The 19,133-nt window shown below is 49.2% G+C and overlaps 1 protein-coding gene across 1 annotated transcript in view; it reads right to left on the bottom strand.

The window, feature by feature from the left end:
* The window catches only part of LOC133350735 (paladin-like), a 46,715-nt gene extending 34,702 nt beyond the window's left edge, over positions 1-12,013 (bottom strand). The window contains 4 exon segments of the mRNA XM_061565417.1: positions 2,970-3,072; positions 5,745-5,770; positions 5,772-5,948; positions 11,805-12,013. Coding sequence (XP_061421401.1) covers positions 2,970-3,072; positions 5,745-5,770; positions 5,772-5,948; positions 11,805-11,834 — 336 coding nt within the window. The 5' untranslated portion in view covers positions 11,835-12,013.
* Between the last annotated feature and the right edge of the window lie 7,120 nt (positions 12,014-19,133).

The raw sequence follows: 19,133 nt of genomic DNA, 5'->3' as shown, positions 1-19,133 counted from the left end.
GAAGTTAAAAAACTTTTCAAGAGGCAGAACCCACACAAAGCAGCTGGGCCGGACTCTGTCTCTCCAGCCACCCTCAGGCACTGCGCGGACCAGCTGTCTCCAGTGTTCACCAACATCTTTACCACCTCCATGGAGACATGTCATGTACCAGCCTGTCTCAAGTCCTCCATCATCATTCCAGTGCCCAAAAAGCCAAGGCCAACAGGATTAAATGATTACAGACCCATCGCCCTTACCTCCGTGGTAATGAAGTCTTTTGAGCGCCTGGTCCTGGCACACCTCAAAGCCATCACAGACCCTCTACTGGACCCCCTTCAGTTTGCCTACAGAGCCAACAGGTCTGTGGATGACGCAGTTAACATGGCCCTCCACTTCACCCTACAGCATCTGGACTCCACAGCATCCTACGCCAGGATCCTGTTTGCGGACTTTAGCTCGGCTTTTAACACCATCATTCCTAGCCTGCTTCAGGACAAGCTCTCCCTGCTGAACGTGCCAGACTCCACCTGCAGATGGATCACAGACTTCCTGTCTGACAGGAAGCAGTGTGTCAAACTGGGATCACAAGTTTCTGCCGCCAGGTCAATCAGCACCGTATCTCCTCAGGGCTGTGTCCTTTCCCCTCTGCTATTCACCCTGTACACCAACAGCTGCACCTCCAGTCACCAGTCCGTCAAACTCTTGAAGTTTGCGGACGACACCACCCTCATTGGGCTAATCTCTGATGGGGATGAGTCTGACTATAGGAGGGAAGCTGACAACCTGGTGACCTGGTGTAGCCAGAACAACCTGGAGCTTAATGCTCTTAAGACCGTGGAGATGGTTGTGGACTTCAGGAAGAATACAGCCCCACTCACTCCCATCACCCTGTGCGACTCCCCAGTCACCAATGTTGAGTCCTTCTGCTTCCTGGGCACTATTCTTTCCCAGGACCTCAAGTGGGAACTGAACATCAGCTCCCTTATCAAGAGAGCTCAACAGAGAATGTACTTCCTACGGCAGCTGAAGAAATTTAATCTGCCAAAGACAATGATGGTGTGCTTCTATACAGCTATCATTCAGTCCATCCTCACCTCCTCCATCACCGTCTGGTACGCTGCTGCCACTGCCAAGGACAAGAGCAGACTGCAGCGTATCATCCGCACTGCTGAGAAGGTGATTGGCTGTAATCTACCAACCCTTGAGGACCTGCACACTTCGAGGACCCTGAAGCGAGCGAGGAAGATTGCGGACGATTCCTCGCACCCTGGATACTCTCTGTTCCAGCTACTCCCCTCCGGCAGAAGGCTGCGGTCCATCAAGACCAAAACCTCACGTCATAAAAACAGTTTTTTTCCCATCTGCTGTTGGCCTCCTCAACAAGGCCAATGGCTTAAAATGACTTTTACACTTAAAATGACTGTTACACTTACTATAACATTTTATCTACATAATTACACCTTTCCATACTTACAACGTGTAATCTTATTTGTATTTTTGTATTTTAAGATTGTTTCATACGGCTTATTAACATTTTACATTCGCATTTTATAAGGTCTACTTATTCATAATTTTAAAGATTTTAGCCCTTTGGTATTACTTATACTTTGTAACGTTAGTATAGTTAGAGTGTATACCTTTTATATAAGTTAAGATTCCTACTTGTTCAATGTATGCACCGTCCCGCCATAGTGAATTCCTTGTTTGTGCAAACTTACATGGCGATTAAAACCGTTTCTGATTCTGATTCTGAATGCTCAAAGGAACAAATAGCTCAAATATAATGTTAGTTGCCAACTCGTCAGAATTGTAACACATATAGCAAGACAATTATATTTTACAAGTGATCTGCATAATTAGGGAATGTATGTTAGTATCACTTACATATACATATGCAATTAGGGATGGAGCAGTGGTGTAGTGGTGAGGACACCGCGCTATGAATTTGGCAAGCTGAGTGCGATTCTCGGCCTCTAACCCTCTTTACCAACCCGCACTGACCAGCGTGGTGAAGTATGGTCAAAACAACTAACCGATTCTGTGTAGATAGGCCTTAATCCAGCCGTGGATTGATAAAGGGCTGTACAATCATCATCACTCATAACAGGAAATGTACGAACAACACCCATGATGGATAGTTGCACACGTCAATGTCACATGTCTTAATAATGCATAGCTTTTCTTCCTGTGTTTTGAAGACTATATTTAGCAGAAGTGTTATGATTGATGTCAATGGCAATTTTAGACATTTTCACAATTTTTAATCAAGAATATTTAATTTTCTGTCAAATGTTTACCGTTTAATTCGTATTGTTTCTAAATTGTCACATTTGCATAATTGTATAAACTCCATTAGCCTTACACCTTAGCCCTAGAAAATCTTTTGCATGTAATCGGAAATCATTCAGTTTCACTCGCACTATTCGATCCGTATATCATCATGAGCATCAATAATGATTTTAATGATTTGATGCGACGTGAGAAAAATAATATAATTATCAGGTACAACTCTTGCATACAATCAGCATTAATGAGGATAAATAAATTATAATAATTTTGCTTTCCAAACTGACTTTAAGCACAATTTAAACAGAATAATTGTGTTTTTAAAAATATTTTTTTATGAGCTTGTTGATCTGAGAAAGATACCCACACCTCTGAAGTTCAAAACAGGATGGTGATATGAAAGACTTGAAAGAAATGTCAGTCGAATTAATTAATTTCGGGTATACAATCATCCAACATGGGCGCCGTGTGTGTGCGCGTCTCAGGTCTCAAGAATCTACCGCAGTGCAATTGATGTACATTGCACCTCCAATTAGCACGGCTGGCTAAGTATGGTGCAAAAGAAGGTTCAATATATGTACGTATGTAATGCAGACCGTTTCATGTGTGAAGGTGACAGGCACATTAATCGGACACACAGCCACATGTCCTGGGCGCAGACGATACCAAGACATAATTCACATGAAACTAAAGACGCACGTCACCTGGATGAGGAAATGCTCAGGAAGCAAATCATTGATTCTCCCCATCCTGTACTCGGGCTTCATCACGTCCTCGTGTATCTGATATTCCTCTCGACAGTTGAATCTAATGAAAACGAAAATGAGCGTATTCATAGTGGTAATAATGCGGCTCAGAGCCATACGAAGACACGTAATGTGCTGCGGTATGTACCATGGGCAGTGAAAGGCTTTTGAGGAAAAGATATTGCATGGACACAATGTCTTGTGACACCATTGTCCTGATTTCTCTTCTTTGTAGATTAATTCAGAAAATCTGCGGAAATTCTTACATGATCATTATTACCTTGTGATCTGGTTTTCAAAACAAAAGTCCAGCATTGGGTTGCCATCATGAACGTTATTCTCAAAACACTTTGACCAGTGTTCATATTATTCGTAAAAAACACAGCAACTGTATGAAAAAATTAGTAAAAGCTGGCAAATGATAAAAAAAAAACTTCTCCAAATGGAGGGATTATGAGGAAACACACTCGGGTTATAATTATGCATGAAATAAAAAGTAACAAACACCATAATCGATGGCTATAATTAATTTAAATTACATATTAATTGTTTTCATAATAATCCATTAATGTACTGTAAACTTGAATACATTAAGGATAACACAACCTCATATGGAATTGAGCAGGGCAAAGTGGTTCGCGCACTGCACTATGAAGCCGCCACTTGAGTTCGATTCCAGGCCAAGGTGAATACATGATGAGTGATACATGATGAGTGATATCTGAACCATTCTTGGGCCCTTCGCCAATCTGCACTGACCAGCTCGGTGAAGTATAGTCAAACAACCGCAAGGACCAACAGTGTGTGGTAGGGCTGAACAATTTGGGGAAAATATCTAACTGCGATTTTTCTGATATTGAGATTTGATTTCCGATTAAATTTTTTTAAGTCAAGCTTCAGTTCAATATTCACTGTGTAATATATTTAAAACACGTGATGAAGCATCACCACATGATACCATAAAATATGAACTGCTCTATATGTTCTAATGCAAGGATGAGAACTTCAAAGATATGAATTGCTTCCAGCATGCATTTATTAAAACGCTTTAATTGAAATAGAACAATCAAACATCGAACAATTAAGTTCAATAAATCACGTTATAATAATAATAAAAATTCAATAAGAAAGTAGTAGGACTTTTCAAATCGCAAAAAATCGCAGCCTTTGCAATTTGCTAAACGCAGTGTTTCAAATTACGATTTCGATTTGAAATCGATTAATTGTTTAGCCCTAGTGTGTGGATGCCTTCATCCAGCAGTAGGCTGACCAGGGGTTATAAAATTACATGTCAAAAAAACCAAGCCCACAAATTGGGAATATTGTTTGGAAACGGCCAATGACTGTGGCCCATAGACATAATGATGCAATGCATAAAACAACACCCACCAGCATGCACAAACATACCACACCTGATCATCGCATTACAACATAATAATAGTAAATATTGCAATATTGTGATAAGTATCACATAATATATGTTGCAAAATGTTGACAATTCAATGAACATAGTGTTCCACTGTTGTAATTTAATACAAATATTTAAACATTCAGAAGCGGGATTGCTCTTTACAACGGGTGATTTCTCTATCGAGCATTTACATCTGTACCAAATAATGTAACGCGCGTGTTCGGTCTAATAATATTCCATTGAGTAAATTACACGCATATGGAAAAAAGATGCTCTTGGGAATTTATGTTCTCCACAGCCGTATCAACCATCGTGCAATCTTCACAAGGCTGCCTTTCTTCTCTGGACCAAATTTAAAGACGCTCTCCAGAGGGTATTTTTTTAATTCACTGCTCTGACTGTGGCATTCCCCACTGATTAGTATTTGCTTTATTGCCTTGTGACATTCACGCAAATCTCAATGCACATCTTTCTATGGAAGCCTTTGGGTGATTCTGTTAGGAGTTGGGCCATTGTTATATTGGATTCTGCAGAGTTATCTCTTTCGTTTGGTTTGTTGTTTCTATATTCACCCTTGGGGGTTTCTATAGCTATTGCATGGTCAAAGTTGAACTATATATTCATTTTTTTTCATTACTGGTGATGTATTTTGTAAAGAACCATCATGCTTTTTTGGAAAGTCTCCTTCTAAGTTCCAATTATTACGTTTATGTCATGCGTTTGTGTCGTTGTGACGTTATAGTCGTGTGTGCCCTCTCGCACGGTCGATACGGTGTGAAATTGGAATGTGCCCAGAATAGAGCTGTGAATTTTTTTGCAAGGGTTGACAATACAAAACCTTACCGCGCAACTACCTCATGGGACCAAGAGCTCAGCGGACGTGTTATTTTTTTTCCCCGTGTAATTATTTAAGTAGCACTTGCATTCTCTATTTGATCCAAATGTACGTTACGATTAATAAACACTTCTAAGACGAAACAAATTACTTTAGTGTGTTCATAAGTATACGTATCGTGAATTCATTCGGCTCCGCTAACGAACTCACAGTTTCCTAGATTGTGTGTGCACTCCCCTCCCATTGTGAAAACGTGCATTTCTTTCGAATAGTTTTTTTGTGTTTAGCTTGTTGTCCTTCCCCCACACCTCTGATTAGCACGGTTGGCTACATACGCCTGCAAAATAAGTTCAACATACACACTCACACATATGTGCAGTGGCTCCCAAAGGGTACAGCGTTCATATTTTAGGACACCCCTTCCCTAAACAACGTATGCTAACCCCACCACAACGCTTCGCGTCTTATGGGCCGCCAATGGACTCACGTGATGAAGACAGGCGCCACCTTGTTCGGTGATGACGGACTTGGCGCGGCTGGTGTGGTGGTACAACGTGGGTATGGAGTGCAGGCTGGGCGTGCTGTTGGCCGACCCGTTCGCGTTGGCAGTGTGCAGGCTGCCGAAGGTGGGTGCGCCCCCACCGTGGCTTACCGTTGTGCCCATGGCTCCCTGAACCTGCCCTTCCAGCGTCTGCGGAAAGCACATCGAGACAAATGGGCCAGTAAAATCTCCCCCCCGTGCGGCGTTTAGCAACCACGAAGAAATGAACCAGTTCTACGCACTTCGTGTAAAGCACATACTCGTAATTTCCAACTCTTTGTCCATCCATTGCTGGATGAGGGCTGCCCCATACAATGTAGGTCATGGTTGTTTGTTTCACTGTGCTACTTTATCACCACTTTGGTCTGTGTGTGGGGGTTGTTGAAAGGTGTGGGGACCCAGGACCGGTTCAAATATCGCTTCACCACTGATGTTAGCCGTGGTCAGGCATCAAACTTGGGCCTGTCGGGCTCATGGTGCAGTGTGTGAACCACTGCGACACCACTCCAACCACTTAGATAGGGCAGGCATTGTAGATTATTTTGCGTATTTTGTTTAATCGGACCAAACGTTGAAATGACAGAAAGCGCGCTGGGGGTTCGAGCTGTGGTGTGCAAGTATGCAGGGCCACGTGAACTTCAAGGAGCAGGCTTGCGCTGTACAGTGTGCAGGAAGGCAGAATGTCCATGTGGAAAGCTCATTTTCTGCAGTTCTCGCACCACAACAATTGGGCCCTCTATGCACAAAGCTGCACAACATGCGGACCGCACTCTCCCGCCTCAGCAACGACTCCCCCAGCACCCCAAACGCACACCCCCCCGCCTGCCGTCCCACCCATCCCACCTCCTTGGCCATCTGTGTCTCCATTAGTGTGTTTCCATTAGTCAACGAAGATAAACATGGCCTCGAGGAAGACGTGTGGACAGTTTTACTGCATCAGTGAGGTGGTGCATTTCTGTTGGTTTAATTTGTAAGCTGTATTTCGTCGGTAAACGAGCTTTGGAGTTTTGCCCTTCGTGGGGAAGTGTCAATTCCGCAGGTCGAATTGAAATGTAGATGCAACCACACTGGTCCGCACCACCGCCCATTAAACATTCGAGTAAAATATTTTCGTAAAACCTTAATTTTAAAAGAAGACTTTCATGCAATTGAAAATAATATAAAACAGTCATGGTGTGGCACAAGCGGGCGTGATAAATTATTCTTATTTTAAAGAGGCATATTAATTACTTTTTGTTTACAAATTGTATGCTAGCTTTTATTCTCATTCTATAATTTCAGTACCAACACTGCAATTACCGCGAGCTTACTATGATAGAATACATATTAGCTGCGTACGTGCATGCAGTGTGGGCGTACTGTACGTGCGAATCGATTGGATTTTTAAGACCACCGTAACAATGCTCCGCGAACGTGAACATGTTCTTGCGGGCATCGAAAAGTGTATTGATTTAATGCCATATAAAATCTGCTATTCATAAACATGCCCTGCTAGAGATTGCATGTTGGTTGAGATTTTAAAATACCACCAGCAAAGGATGTCGTGCAAGGAGCAGCGCTATTATTTTTAAGTCCACATTGTTAAGATTTGTTTTGCGTGTATGTAACGTATTTGGCACATTAAAACGTAGCTAAAATACTCCTCGTAAGACGCATGCAAAATAATTTGCAATATTTTTTTAATGTGGCAAACGTTACATTTGCATTATTAACAATTTATGAGAAGCAGCGGTGCAGTGGTTAGCACACTGCGCGATGAACCTGGTGACCCGAGTTAGATTCCCTAGCCACAGCTAACATCAGTGGGGAGTGAGGTCTAAACCAGTCCTGCTCTCGCCCCCAACCCCTTCTCATTAACCAGCACTGACCAACGTGGTGAAGTATGGTCAAACAACCCCCATGACCGACATGGCATGGGGAGACCTTCACTAAGAAGAACACCTTCATCCGGCAGTGGATTTGCAAACGACTGTGAATTATTAATTAGATCTTAAATGGTGAAAGCTGGAATTTCACAGAACCTACCCAGATATGTTACACCTATACAATTGCGTTAGATCAATTGTATTACATCAGAGCCTTACCAAAACACTGTGTTGTCGACTCAGGCTTATATTCTGACATCTACAGCAGACTAATTTTCTGAATTATCACAAAGCACAAACCGTCTACTTGCGCGTGATGCTCAACTGGACACGGAGCTTTTGGGAAAATCGGAAGAAAACAGCAGCATAGGTCAAGACACGTGACAACCTCCTTCACAAGCTGGTCGGTTCAATGACGGGGTGCAGGTGCCTCAGCTTTACGGACGTCACCTATCGCTATATCGTACTCAGCCACAGAGTTCTGCGCACCAGTCTGGAGTCAGCCGTCACACACCGAGCTCGTCGATGCGCATCATCTCGGGAACTCTTTGACCGACCCCCACCCCCCCTCTATCATAGCTTCCAGCCCTGAGCAACATTGCTACCCCTAACATCCGACGAGACGTTGCAACAACTACCAAGCTACCGGAGATCAACATCAAGCTTGCCGCTCCACCAAGATCTCCAACATCCACCTGGCGCACATCTTTCATCATCACAACACCCACTGCGGTCCAAATAGCCGCACCAGGACTGCTTTTCAGGAAGCCACTGGAGCTATAGACTGTAAAATCTCAATTGAAAGGTAATTTCTTTAAAACTGCTTTTTGCATTTAGTCCGTTGTCCTTCCCCCTGCACCTCCAATTAGCAAGGTTGGCTACGTACGGTGCAAAATTCAACATACGTACATACATTGGCAGACACCTGCAGATGGATGGAATGGAGGGTAAAATCAGCACCAACCCAGTTCGTTATCGCAGATCCTAGTCTCTCCACCTGGCGTCATCCTATTACACCACTGGGAGTGGGCTTTGCTGAACAGGATCCAGGCAGGGCAAGGTCTCTGTGCAGCCAACCTCCCCGTGGGGGTCTTCATTACAACCCACACTTGCAGCTGTGGGTCTACACAAACAATTCTGTAGCACATTGTTGATGACTGTCCAGCGGAAGTCTACGATAACTACACATGGCCACCGAGGATGCTACCGCGTGGCTCGGTGATTCCACACACACTGAATGAAAAGGATTACCCAAGCAAGTTATGTTGGTAAATATATTAAACAATGGACATTCCCAATCGACAATGGGAATGTTTCCCACCATACTCACAAGGTCGCACAGATGCATTCGACTTTCCAATCTCTTCAGATGAAGGACAGAATGACATCCAAATCCCGCATAGCTCTACCAGGTGTCAGATGACACACCGTCTTAAAACCAATGTGATGAATGTATCACCGTCACTTCAGTCGCTGAACATACCTGTGTATAATCTGCACCGCTGCTCATAGTTTCAGGTTGAGAGCCAGGACTGTCATTGTTGGCTCCAGATAATTCTAGTTATTTGCCTAACTTACCTTAGGTAGAAAGGTATAATTTTCTTCGTAAGGGCAGAGTGGAACAACGACAGTGTTTTTCAATACAGACTGGGTGGGTCATCAGTTGCCCATTTTCAAGATTCATCCATTCCTTTTGTCTACGCCACCCTCTATCAACTCATCCCTTCTGGATGCTTCATTAAGAACCCCTTTTTGACAACATATACTTACAGTAATATCCCACTTGAATGTGTAGTACAGGCTTTCCCAAGGGGCAGGATATTCATGATAGTGAAATGTATAAAAATGTATAAATTCCATTTCAGAACAGCTAAAAAATAAATGGTTTGCATCAGCGTGCAGAAATTTAATAATCGAGGACATTAAAGACACTCATTGAACTTGAATATACAGCAACAACTGTGTTTAAAAATAATGAACGTGAAGTCCACGCTGTGCTGGGTACAACTTGCCTACTTGATACACGCAGCTGTTGCACTGCAGCACAAACACGTCACGCAGTAAAAGCAAAGTGACAAGCTTTGCATGTTGTGGATAATATATAATTTAAAGCACGAAGACATTAACCACGGTACCATAAAAGGGACAATAACAAAAACTAAATAAAGATACTGTATACCCTCAGACAGCATGGTGCATAGGATGACACCAGGCCTTAAATTCCAGTTTGACTTTTGACCTCAATGCGAACGCTGCATTCATTAAATAAATATCCAGAATTAACATACGGACTATTGTGAATTAAAACTGAAACATTATTAGGTGGCGTAATTATTATTGTCGTCAAGTCAGGCATCATCATCATCTCGATTTCCACACCTAAAACAAATCCCATAGGGCCACGTTACGTTATCTGTGCACTGCCAAAACATTACGCGCGCTTCTACATTGAATACGACGCTATATGAACTATATATCTGCATTCACCTTCGTATATCACCTGTCCTTGGATGGGCGACGATCAGTATAACAACTCGTGTTGCAGGCTACTGCGGGACAAATCCGTCGGCAGCGGACGGCGTTGCGAAATATAACTCAACAACGTTGCTTTTTCTCCGTCAACGTGGATTCACAATCGATATATGATCCTTATGGCGGTCGCCTCGGGGTACCAAATAAAACAAAATGGGCCAGGCAATTAAATATTTCATTTCTGGGACACAATTTTTTCCAGGGGTGTTACTTAAACTCCGCGACTGGGGTACCAATCAATCCGAAATCGGTGCCACACTCCGCACTGTCGAAACGCAAAAACATCAGCATAACAAAATCCGTTATCGAAAAATTTAACTTTGAATAGTGCATCGTGTACAGCTCGTCGACATGAGTCGATTGCCGCATCGTACGACCATCAACAGACTAAGAATGACTGCATTACGGACATTGTGCGAGAGCCGGGGCACTATGGTGACCCCGGGGCACCGCCATGAGGTTCACTTGGCGAGGCCACTTTAACGACCTGACCACATTTCGTTTTGGGAATCATTCACCGCTGCCTGATGGGGCCATGCAAATTGCCACCTTTGCATGTGTCGCGTGGTGTGGTGGTGGTGGAGGGTCTTAACGACACGAACGCGGTCAGATAATGTCATGGCCGAATCCCTGAGAATGTGTTATGAAGTGGTGAAGTATGTTCCGATAATAATAGAACTCACACGACCCGCACTGCGTGGGGAGGCCCTCATCCAGCAGTGGATTGCTTTGCATGCAACACAGCACAGGTACATCACCTGTCCGCAACGTTTAAATGTACGGCATGAAGTGCTAATCGTGCGATTCATTCCCCGTATCTGTTATACAAGAGTATTATAATATGGTTCGTATATGATGATGAACAGGCCTAATACAGTATACACTTCTGTATTAACGATGGCAATTCCCTGGCCCTCATGCAAGTACGGAATCGTAAATACAATAAATAGTAAAAGCGAAGCCCTACAATGTTTTGCTCGTGCCTCTCTCAGCGTGTATTTGGCCTACTCTTCCACACCGGCCAGACAGAAGATGACTTGGTGGGTTCCCCACACTTTAACCCACCACACGGGGACCTTGCCCATGCGCTTGTGGCGCGCACGTTGTTTCGCACTGCTGCTGTGCTGGCAGCGAGCGCGCCGGTCCCAGTGGTACGGTGTGAAAGAAGTTCAACACACACATACACAGTATTAACACCGCGGCAATGCATTACACCTCCCCCTCCCTCCCTGCCCGATAGAATAATAAAACCGAGCCGAGAGATTGTTCACGTATTCGTTGAGAGCCGACGCGCACGTCGCGACGTTGATGCATGTACCCCAGCGTGTTCAACTTCTTTCCCACCGTACGTAGTAGCCAACAGTGCTCATCGGGCAGGGTGCGGGATGCGGTGGAAGATGAGAAAGCCGCAAGACACCCCGATGGATGGATGGACGCGTGTGGGGTCGAGGCCACGCGTGAACACGAGAGCAATGCGTCGCCCCTTCGAATGCGCTCTGCGCATGACTTTACCGCAGCTGCGCTTTAACACGAGCCGACACGCACGCACACACACACGCGCACACATTCCACGATGTGTCCCAGCGCGGTTAGCAAAGCAGGTACGTACGGGCACACCCGCCTGCTCCTGTCGCCACATTCACGGCTCGGATGAGAACAACGCAAACAGGAGGCAGCGGAGACCGGGGATGGCAGCGGGTTACAGGCTGAACGTTGTATCGCGCAAATAATCAAGACGCTTTTGGGCCTCCTTCCTTCCTCCTCCTCACTCCAACATCCATTCCCCTACGCAACTTCCTTCGGCTCCCGTACCAACACCCAGTACACACACGCACACGCACGCCACCATTAACATCGAGGAGCAGCATCAGCATCATCGTTAGAAGCGCCACATTTACCGGGCAGCCCGAGGTTTGTTCACTACTCACGCGTGCCGTTTTATTCGCAAGCAAATCGATGGCTGCGCCGCTCATCGCTCCATGGTCTCACAAAGCACGCTGCTGGCACGGCCAAGCAACGCTTCCCCATCTGCGTCGTCCATGTGTCAGCACGGGGAGCGGCGTTGTCTTCAATGGGACGTGGGAACAGAGAGAGAACCCGCGGCAACACCCCCCTCCTCCTCCGCCGCCACCTCCCCTCGCATGCATCCCCATCCCACCCTAACTCCACCCAGCGCTGACCACAGCCCCACCAACATGCACGCGTTGCTGCGACAATTCTCATCCATGTAGATGCGAAACGAAACTATTACAGCCAAAGTCCCAAGGTGTCTGTGTGTGAGTGGTGGGGGCCGAACACCGGTCCCTGGGCCTCTACTAGGTCAACTCAGCCTCAAACGAGTACCTAATGCGGTGTGTAAAATATCAGCACTGGGGAGACAAAGGCGGCCGGGCGTTGTGCTGGACACCCACCCCCTCGAGTGCTGCGCCGGCCTTCATAGGTGGTCGCTAAAAGCACTTGCCCCAACAGTCTGTTTCGGCTATACATGGGAGCTTTGCCTTTTTTGGTGCAATAAACAACCCTTATTTATTGTGGCTGTCAAACGTGGTATTATTAAAGCCAGTTTCCATCTCAATCTCACTTGAATATCATGATATTGGCACTACGAAGGCCCCCGAGATGAATTTAAAATGTACAACTCTTCCATGTGTTTTAAGGTTGTGGTGCGTGTTTGGTAAGATGTCCGACCCTTCACTTCACGTGCTGTGCTGGGAGTTTCTTCAGTAACTGAATGCACATTCTGGAAGCTTCTTCAAGTAACTGAATTCATATAATGGGAGCTTGTTCAAATTATTTGTGTCTTTCAGTAAATCCACATAGATAGAAAAAAGAATCAAAATAATAACAATATCACAACGTTTCGATCGCAACACAAGCTTGTTTCGGTAACTGAATCCATATGCTAGGAATGTCTTGAGTAACTGAGTTCACTTGCTGGAAGTTTGTTGAGTATTCAAACACATGATTCAGGTCCGATTTAACACAGCAGATAAAAATCGTGATGTGATCCCATCTGTGAAGGACAAGATCCATGACATGCAATATCCCGGCGTCTACAAACTAAGCTAGCTGTATCTGCGGCAGCAGTTACATTGGGGAAACTAAGCGACATGTCTCGGACCGTGTTCGTGAGCATAAGGCAGATTTGAAACACGGTGGGACCAATACTTCTGCCGTGGCTGATCATTATTTTAATGCGGCTGGCTCACACGAAATTGATTTCTCTAAGACGATGGTACTTTGCAAGTGCACTAGCTATCAACAATTATTCGTTCATGAAGCCATCCATATATACACACAATTTCAACCGGGAGGATGGGTACAAACTGAGCAATCATTGAAAATATGTCATCAACCACTTTGGGTCATGACTTGATTTGTGTTTTCTTGTTACCTGACCCCAGGGCACATATGCCCCGCCCACTTCGTTCTGACACCAGGACGTTTTGTGGCACTGCATGTTCCGTGCATCACCTTGGTGCTCTCTGACCCCAGGGAACATATGCCCCGCCCACCTCGTCCTGCCACAGGACCGCAATTTTTGAAACCTTTATAAACGGTTGCCTTCGGTGACCTCCCCCCTCTTTCCTCCTGAAGACGATCGCTTGTGTTGTGATTGAAACGTCGTAGTTTTTATTTAATGTACTTTTATTTTTCTATCTACGTGACTTTACCGAAAGAACCAAAGAATATAAATTCCTGCAGTCACGAAAGTTTTCAGTCATCATCGGCTGCTCGCCTCGTGGGAGCGCTGCGCAGAGCGGCGCGAGAGTGGGTGTCGCGTGTGGAGCTGCGTGTGTGCGTGTGCGTTCGCTCCGTGCGGGTTGCAGGTGCGCGATTAGGCAAGGGAGGTATCGTGGTAATGTAAAGGGGGCATAATACTACTCGGTATCTAACCATGCCTACGACGCGGACCCGCGGTGGAGGGGAATCCTCGAGCGACGGCTCCCACACCATGGGTGAGGAACCCAGCAGCGGTTCGCTTAGCAGCGGGGGGGCGAGTGATGATGTTAGCCCGGCCGTAAGCATTATCGAGGGAGGGATCTCGGGGACTAGCGACCCCCACATATTGGTGTCAGAAGTGGGATGATCCCCCGCATCCCCAAGGGAAAGAGGCCCCCCAACCCAGATTAAAATCAAATGCACATTTACGGGCAAAGGAATTCCATCATGGAAATCGTTTGCCCGCAGCATCAGGGGGGCTAAAAAAGTTAATGGGTGGTCAGATGAGGAGGCGTTGCAGCAGTTAGAACTATATTTAGATGGACGGGCAGCTGACTTTGTGGAAGCTTTGCCCGCAAGCGCTCAAACTCATTGAGAGGAACTAATGTGCCAACTCGAAGAGCGCTTCGGCAAGTATGATGAGGAGGAGGCGCAGGCGGCATTAGAGGCACGCCGCCGCCAACCCGGCGAGGATTTACGAGATTACGCCGAGGACGTACGCATGTTGACCCAGCTCGCGTACCCGGAGTACGAGGCAAAAATAATTGAGGGCCTCGCCGCCGGGAAGGTCCAGCGATATTTGGCACACACCCCATGGTGGCAGCCAAATGTCGACGGTGCACGCCTCTCCTTTGACACCCTCGTCAAGCGCGCGCGCGCAAATGCGAGAAACTCTCGGGTGAGCGCGCGCAGCCTCGAGGGAGGGGACGAGAGTGAGCCGTAGCGAGCCTACTCTCCGACGAGGAGGAAGAGCTCGTCCATCGCAGTAAGGGGACGGGCAAGGGAGCCCCAGAGACCCAGCGAGACCACCCCGGGGTGGGTAGCCGGGTTACAGGCCGGCGTGGGAGATATTGCTGGCCAGGTACACCAAATGGACGGTAAGATAACCCAAGCACGCGAGGAAGCAAATAAAAATATGAAGGCCCTCCAGTCTGAGATGGGAGAACTATGCTCGACAGTAGGGGGGCTAGCCGGGAGGGTGTCCCAATTAGAGTCCGATATGGGGCAACTGCGTACTGGGGGAGGGAGAGGGAGCGGACAGCGGACCCGCTACGGAACTGCCCCCCCTCCCCGGGCATGTTATATGTGCGATCGCCGAGGGCATCTAGTGAGGGACTGTCCTGAAATCACCCGAGCTAGGCAGACGCGGGGGTTAAACTCCAGCGCCCCCTAGAGAGTGGACCAACTAGGGATGCAATCGACGCGGTCCCGATACAAATAGACGATGATGAGAATAATGGCGAGCGAGTGATCTCCACACAGGTTCCAGCAACAACGCCCACTGGAAAGGGGGACTCCTGGCGACTGGCTTCGGGAGCTGGTGGCGGGGATCACGGGGGCCACGTCGCTGGTGGAAGGGGAGGTAAACAGAGTGCGCACCCGAATCCTGCTGGACACGGGGGCGGTGGCCTCGCTCGTGAGCGCAGCGCACTGCAGCACGATCGGGGTCGACGTGCGTCACCTGCAGGCCCCGGACCGCGCGCTGCACACGGCGAGCGGAGCCGGAATGGGGCTGCTGGGGAGAACCACCCTAGAGGTCCGCATAGGCAGCCAGGTGTGCACCCAGGAGTTCTACGTGTCGAGTGCGTTGTGTCACGAGTGTATTGCAGGTACCGACCTCTTAGAAAAGCTGGGACTCAACGTGCAACCCCGCCAGCGATGCGCCACCATGGAGAGCAGCGGCGAGCGGATTCCATTCCTGGGACGAGAACCAACGCGCCCCCGCTTCGCACCTGTGGCCGCTATCCTGGCGACGGCAGTCACCATCGGGCCGCTCACCGAGATGCTGGTGCCGGTGGCAACATCCCCCACCGACCCCGCGCTCCGACCATCAGGGGAGGTGAGTTGGCAAAACGGTATGGGGTCGTGGGATCCGCCACGTTGGTAAACACAGATGGGGACCGATTGTTTATGCGGATGGTTAACCCGCACAATACCCCAGCGATACTGCGACGGCGCACCCCGATCGCCACTGTACACCCCCTGCACACACGCCACTCTGACGAATCGGTGTTCGCACTCTGGGCTGAGGACCCCGGTCGTTCGGAGGGTGACCAGGACCTGGCCTAACGAGTCGGCCCGACTCCCCGAGCCGAGGTCGTCCCCCTGCTCGACTGCGTTACATGTGCCATGGGCGGATTTACCTAAGGGAGAGGCCGATCAGCTGCGCGAGTTACTGCGGGAGTATGCCGACGTGTTCAGTGAACACGACTCGGACGTGGGTCGGACCGACTTTGTTAAGCACCAAATTGACACCGGTGCAGCCCGACCCATCAAACTCCCTGCGTACCGAGTGGGCGCACCCGAACGCACCCAGATCAAAGAGGCGGTCAGGGACATGCTTCGCGATAACATAATTCAGCCCTCGGCGAGCCCCTGGTCAGCCGCGGTGGTACTAGTAACGAAAAAGGATGGATCAACCCGGTTCTGCGTCGATTACCGTAAATTGAACGCAGTCACACTCGGCGACGCCTTCCCCATACCCCGTATCGACGACACTTTTGACAGCCTCGCCGGAGCGCGATATTTTTCCACCCTCGATCTCGCATCCGGGTACTGGCAGGTGGAGATGGCGGAGGAGGATCGGCCGAAAACCGCATTCACCACCCCGATGGGACTATTCGAGTTTCGAGTACTCCCGTTGGGACTCACCAACGCGCCCGCGACGTTCCAGCGGCTGATGGAGTTGGTGATGCGGGGTTTGCAATGGGAACAGTGCCTGATTTACTTGGATGACGTGATCGTGTTCAGTAGATCTTTGTCTGAGCACTGGTCCAGGCTTCGAGAGGTGTTCCAGCGACTGCGAGCGGCTCATCTCAAGCTCAAGCCACGTAAGTGTTACATCGCACAACGCGAGGTGGGGTACCTCGGGCATCGCGTCAGCGAGGCAGGCGTGCGCACCGATCCGGAGAAGGTACGCGCCGTAGTGGAGTGGCCACGGCCAAGGAATCTGACGGAGATCAGATCATTTTTGGGGCTCGCCACCTATTATCGTCGATTTGTAAAGGGATTCAGCGAGATTGCATGCCCTCTCACCCAACTCACCTCCCCTAAGCACCCCTATCAGTGGACGGGGGCCTGCCAGACGGCCTTCACCACTCTCAAAGATCACCTCACCCACGCCCCCACCCTCACTTTCCCCGATTTTACCACCGATTTTATTTTGGACACCGACGCCTGCAGCAGCGGGCTGGGCGCGGTGTTGTCACAGGTACAGGATGGGACGGAACGAGTCATCGCGTACGCCAGCCGGACCTTGAGTGGGGCTGAGCTGAACTATTGCGTGACCCGCCAAGAGTTGTACGCCGTGATTTTCGCATGTAAGCAGTTCCGGCCGTATTTGTACGGCAGGAAATGTCGCGTACGCACTGACCATTATGCTCTGCAGTTCCTTCTTACATTCAAGGAGCCGCGGGGGCAGATGGCCCGGTGGTTGGCACAGTTGCAGGAGTACAACCTGCAAATCGAGTATCGGGTTGGCCGGACGCATGCAAACGCGGACGCCTTGTCGAGGCGGCCCACGGTGTACGCCGAGACAAGGGCGGAGGAGGCCTGCCCGTGTTTCACGGGGGGACGCTGCCGGCAGGCAACGGACCCCCGAGAGGCCGCGGCCACTGACCCCCCCCCCAGCGAGAGAGAGTGCAGTGTGCTGCCACAGAGACCCTCACAGGTGGCACCGAGGATCCCGTCGACCGCCCGGCAAGTGCAGGACCCGCGGCTCGGGACCCGATCGGACGGATCCAGGAGGACGTCGGCTGCACCTTCCCGGGCCTGAACGACGAGCAGCTGAGACAGACCCAGCAGCGGGATCCCGATCTGGCGGCAGTGGAGGCGGCACTGCGGGAGGAAAAGAGCGCCCTACCAGGACCCTGGAGCGGTTTGTATGCCCGGTTGTGTGTGCAGAACGGAGTGGTACGGGAGTTAACCGAGGCCGGCCAGCCGGGGTGCATCTGTGTTCCTGCCCAGGTGCGACCCCAGCTGCTACGGCTGGTGCATGACCACCCACTCGGGGGCCACGATGGGGAACAACGCACTCGAGAGACCCTGCGTCGCCAGTATCTCTGGCCCAAATTGGCACAAGACGTGGCGGCCTGGGTACAGGGCTGCCGCGCCTGTCAGCAGTGCGGGCCGAAACCGGCACAATACCAGGTACCCCTAAGGCCGTTCCGCGTCAGCCGCACGAATCAGCTGGTCGGGATCGATCTACAGGGGCCATTCCCGCGATCCCATCGAGGCAACCGGTATATCCTAGTCGCAGTAGAGTATTTCACCCGCTACCCCGTAGCAGTGGCCATCCCTGATAAAACGGCCTTGGTGGTGGCCCGGGCATTCGTGGAACATTACGTACTTAAGCACGGGATCCCAGAACGAGTCTTCACTGACCAGGGTAGCGAGTTCGAGGCCGAGCTTTTCCAGGCACTGTGCCGAGAATTCGGACCGAACCACAGCGTACCACCCCCAAGCGAACGGTATGGTAGATCGCATGAATCAGACCCTAGCGGGAAAACTCAAACGTATGGCGGCCGCAAATCAACGGGATTGGGACGAACACCTCCCCTACGCCATTTTCGCCTACGCCACCACCGTACACACGTCGACGGGACAAACCCCGTTTTTAATGATGTTCGGCCGTGAGTCTCGTTTACCCGCAGATCTGCTATTTGGCGTCCCTTCCCCCCAGCCGGAGGAGGGAAGCCACCCCGTGGAACACCTGTTGGAGACCCTGCGAGAAGCCCGAGGCCGAGCATACCCGCAAGGGGAAGCCGCGCATCGGCGGCAGGAACAGGGCACCCGACCCCGCATGGAACCCCCCTTATTCCTGACAGGCGCTAAGGTGTGGCTACACACCCCTCGCATCGGGGCCGGGCAGGTGGGGAAACTGACGACCTACTGGCGGGGACCCTGGACCGTGGTGCGGCAGATCTCCCCCTGGACGGTACTAATTTATGGCGGGGAGAGGGGTCGAGAGACGGTGGTCAACGTCCGCCGCCTAAAA

The sequence above is a fragment of the Lethenteron reissneri genome, chromosome 34 (genome assembly GCF_015708825.2).
Source record: "Lethenteron reissneri isolate LAM-NWPU_2019-01 chromosome 34, ASM1570882v1, whole genome shotgun sequence".
Taxonomy (NCBI): Eukaryota; Metazoa; Chordata; class Hyperoartia; order Petromyzontiformes; family Petromyzontidae; genus Lethenteron; species Lethenteron reissneri.
Note: the sequence above shows the minus strand (reverse complement) of the source record. Positions and strands in the feature narration are given on the sequence as shown.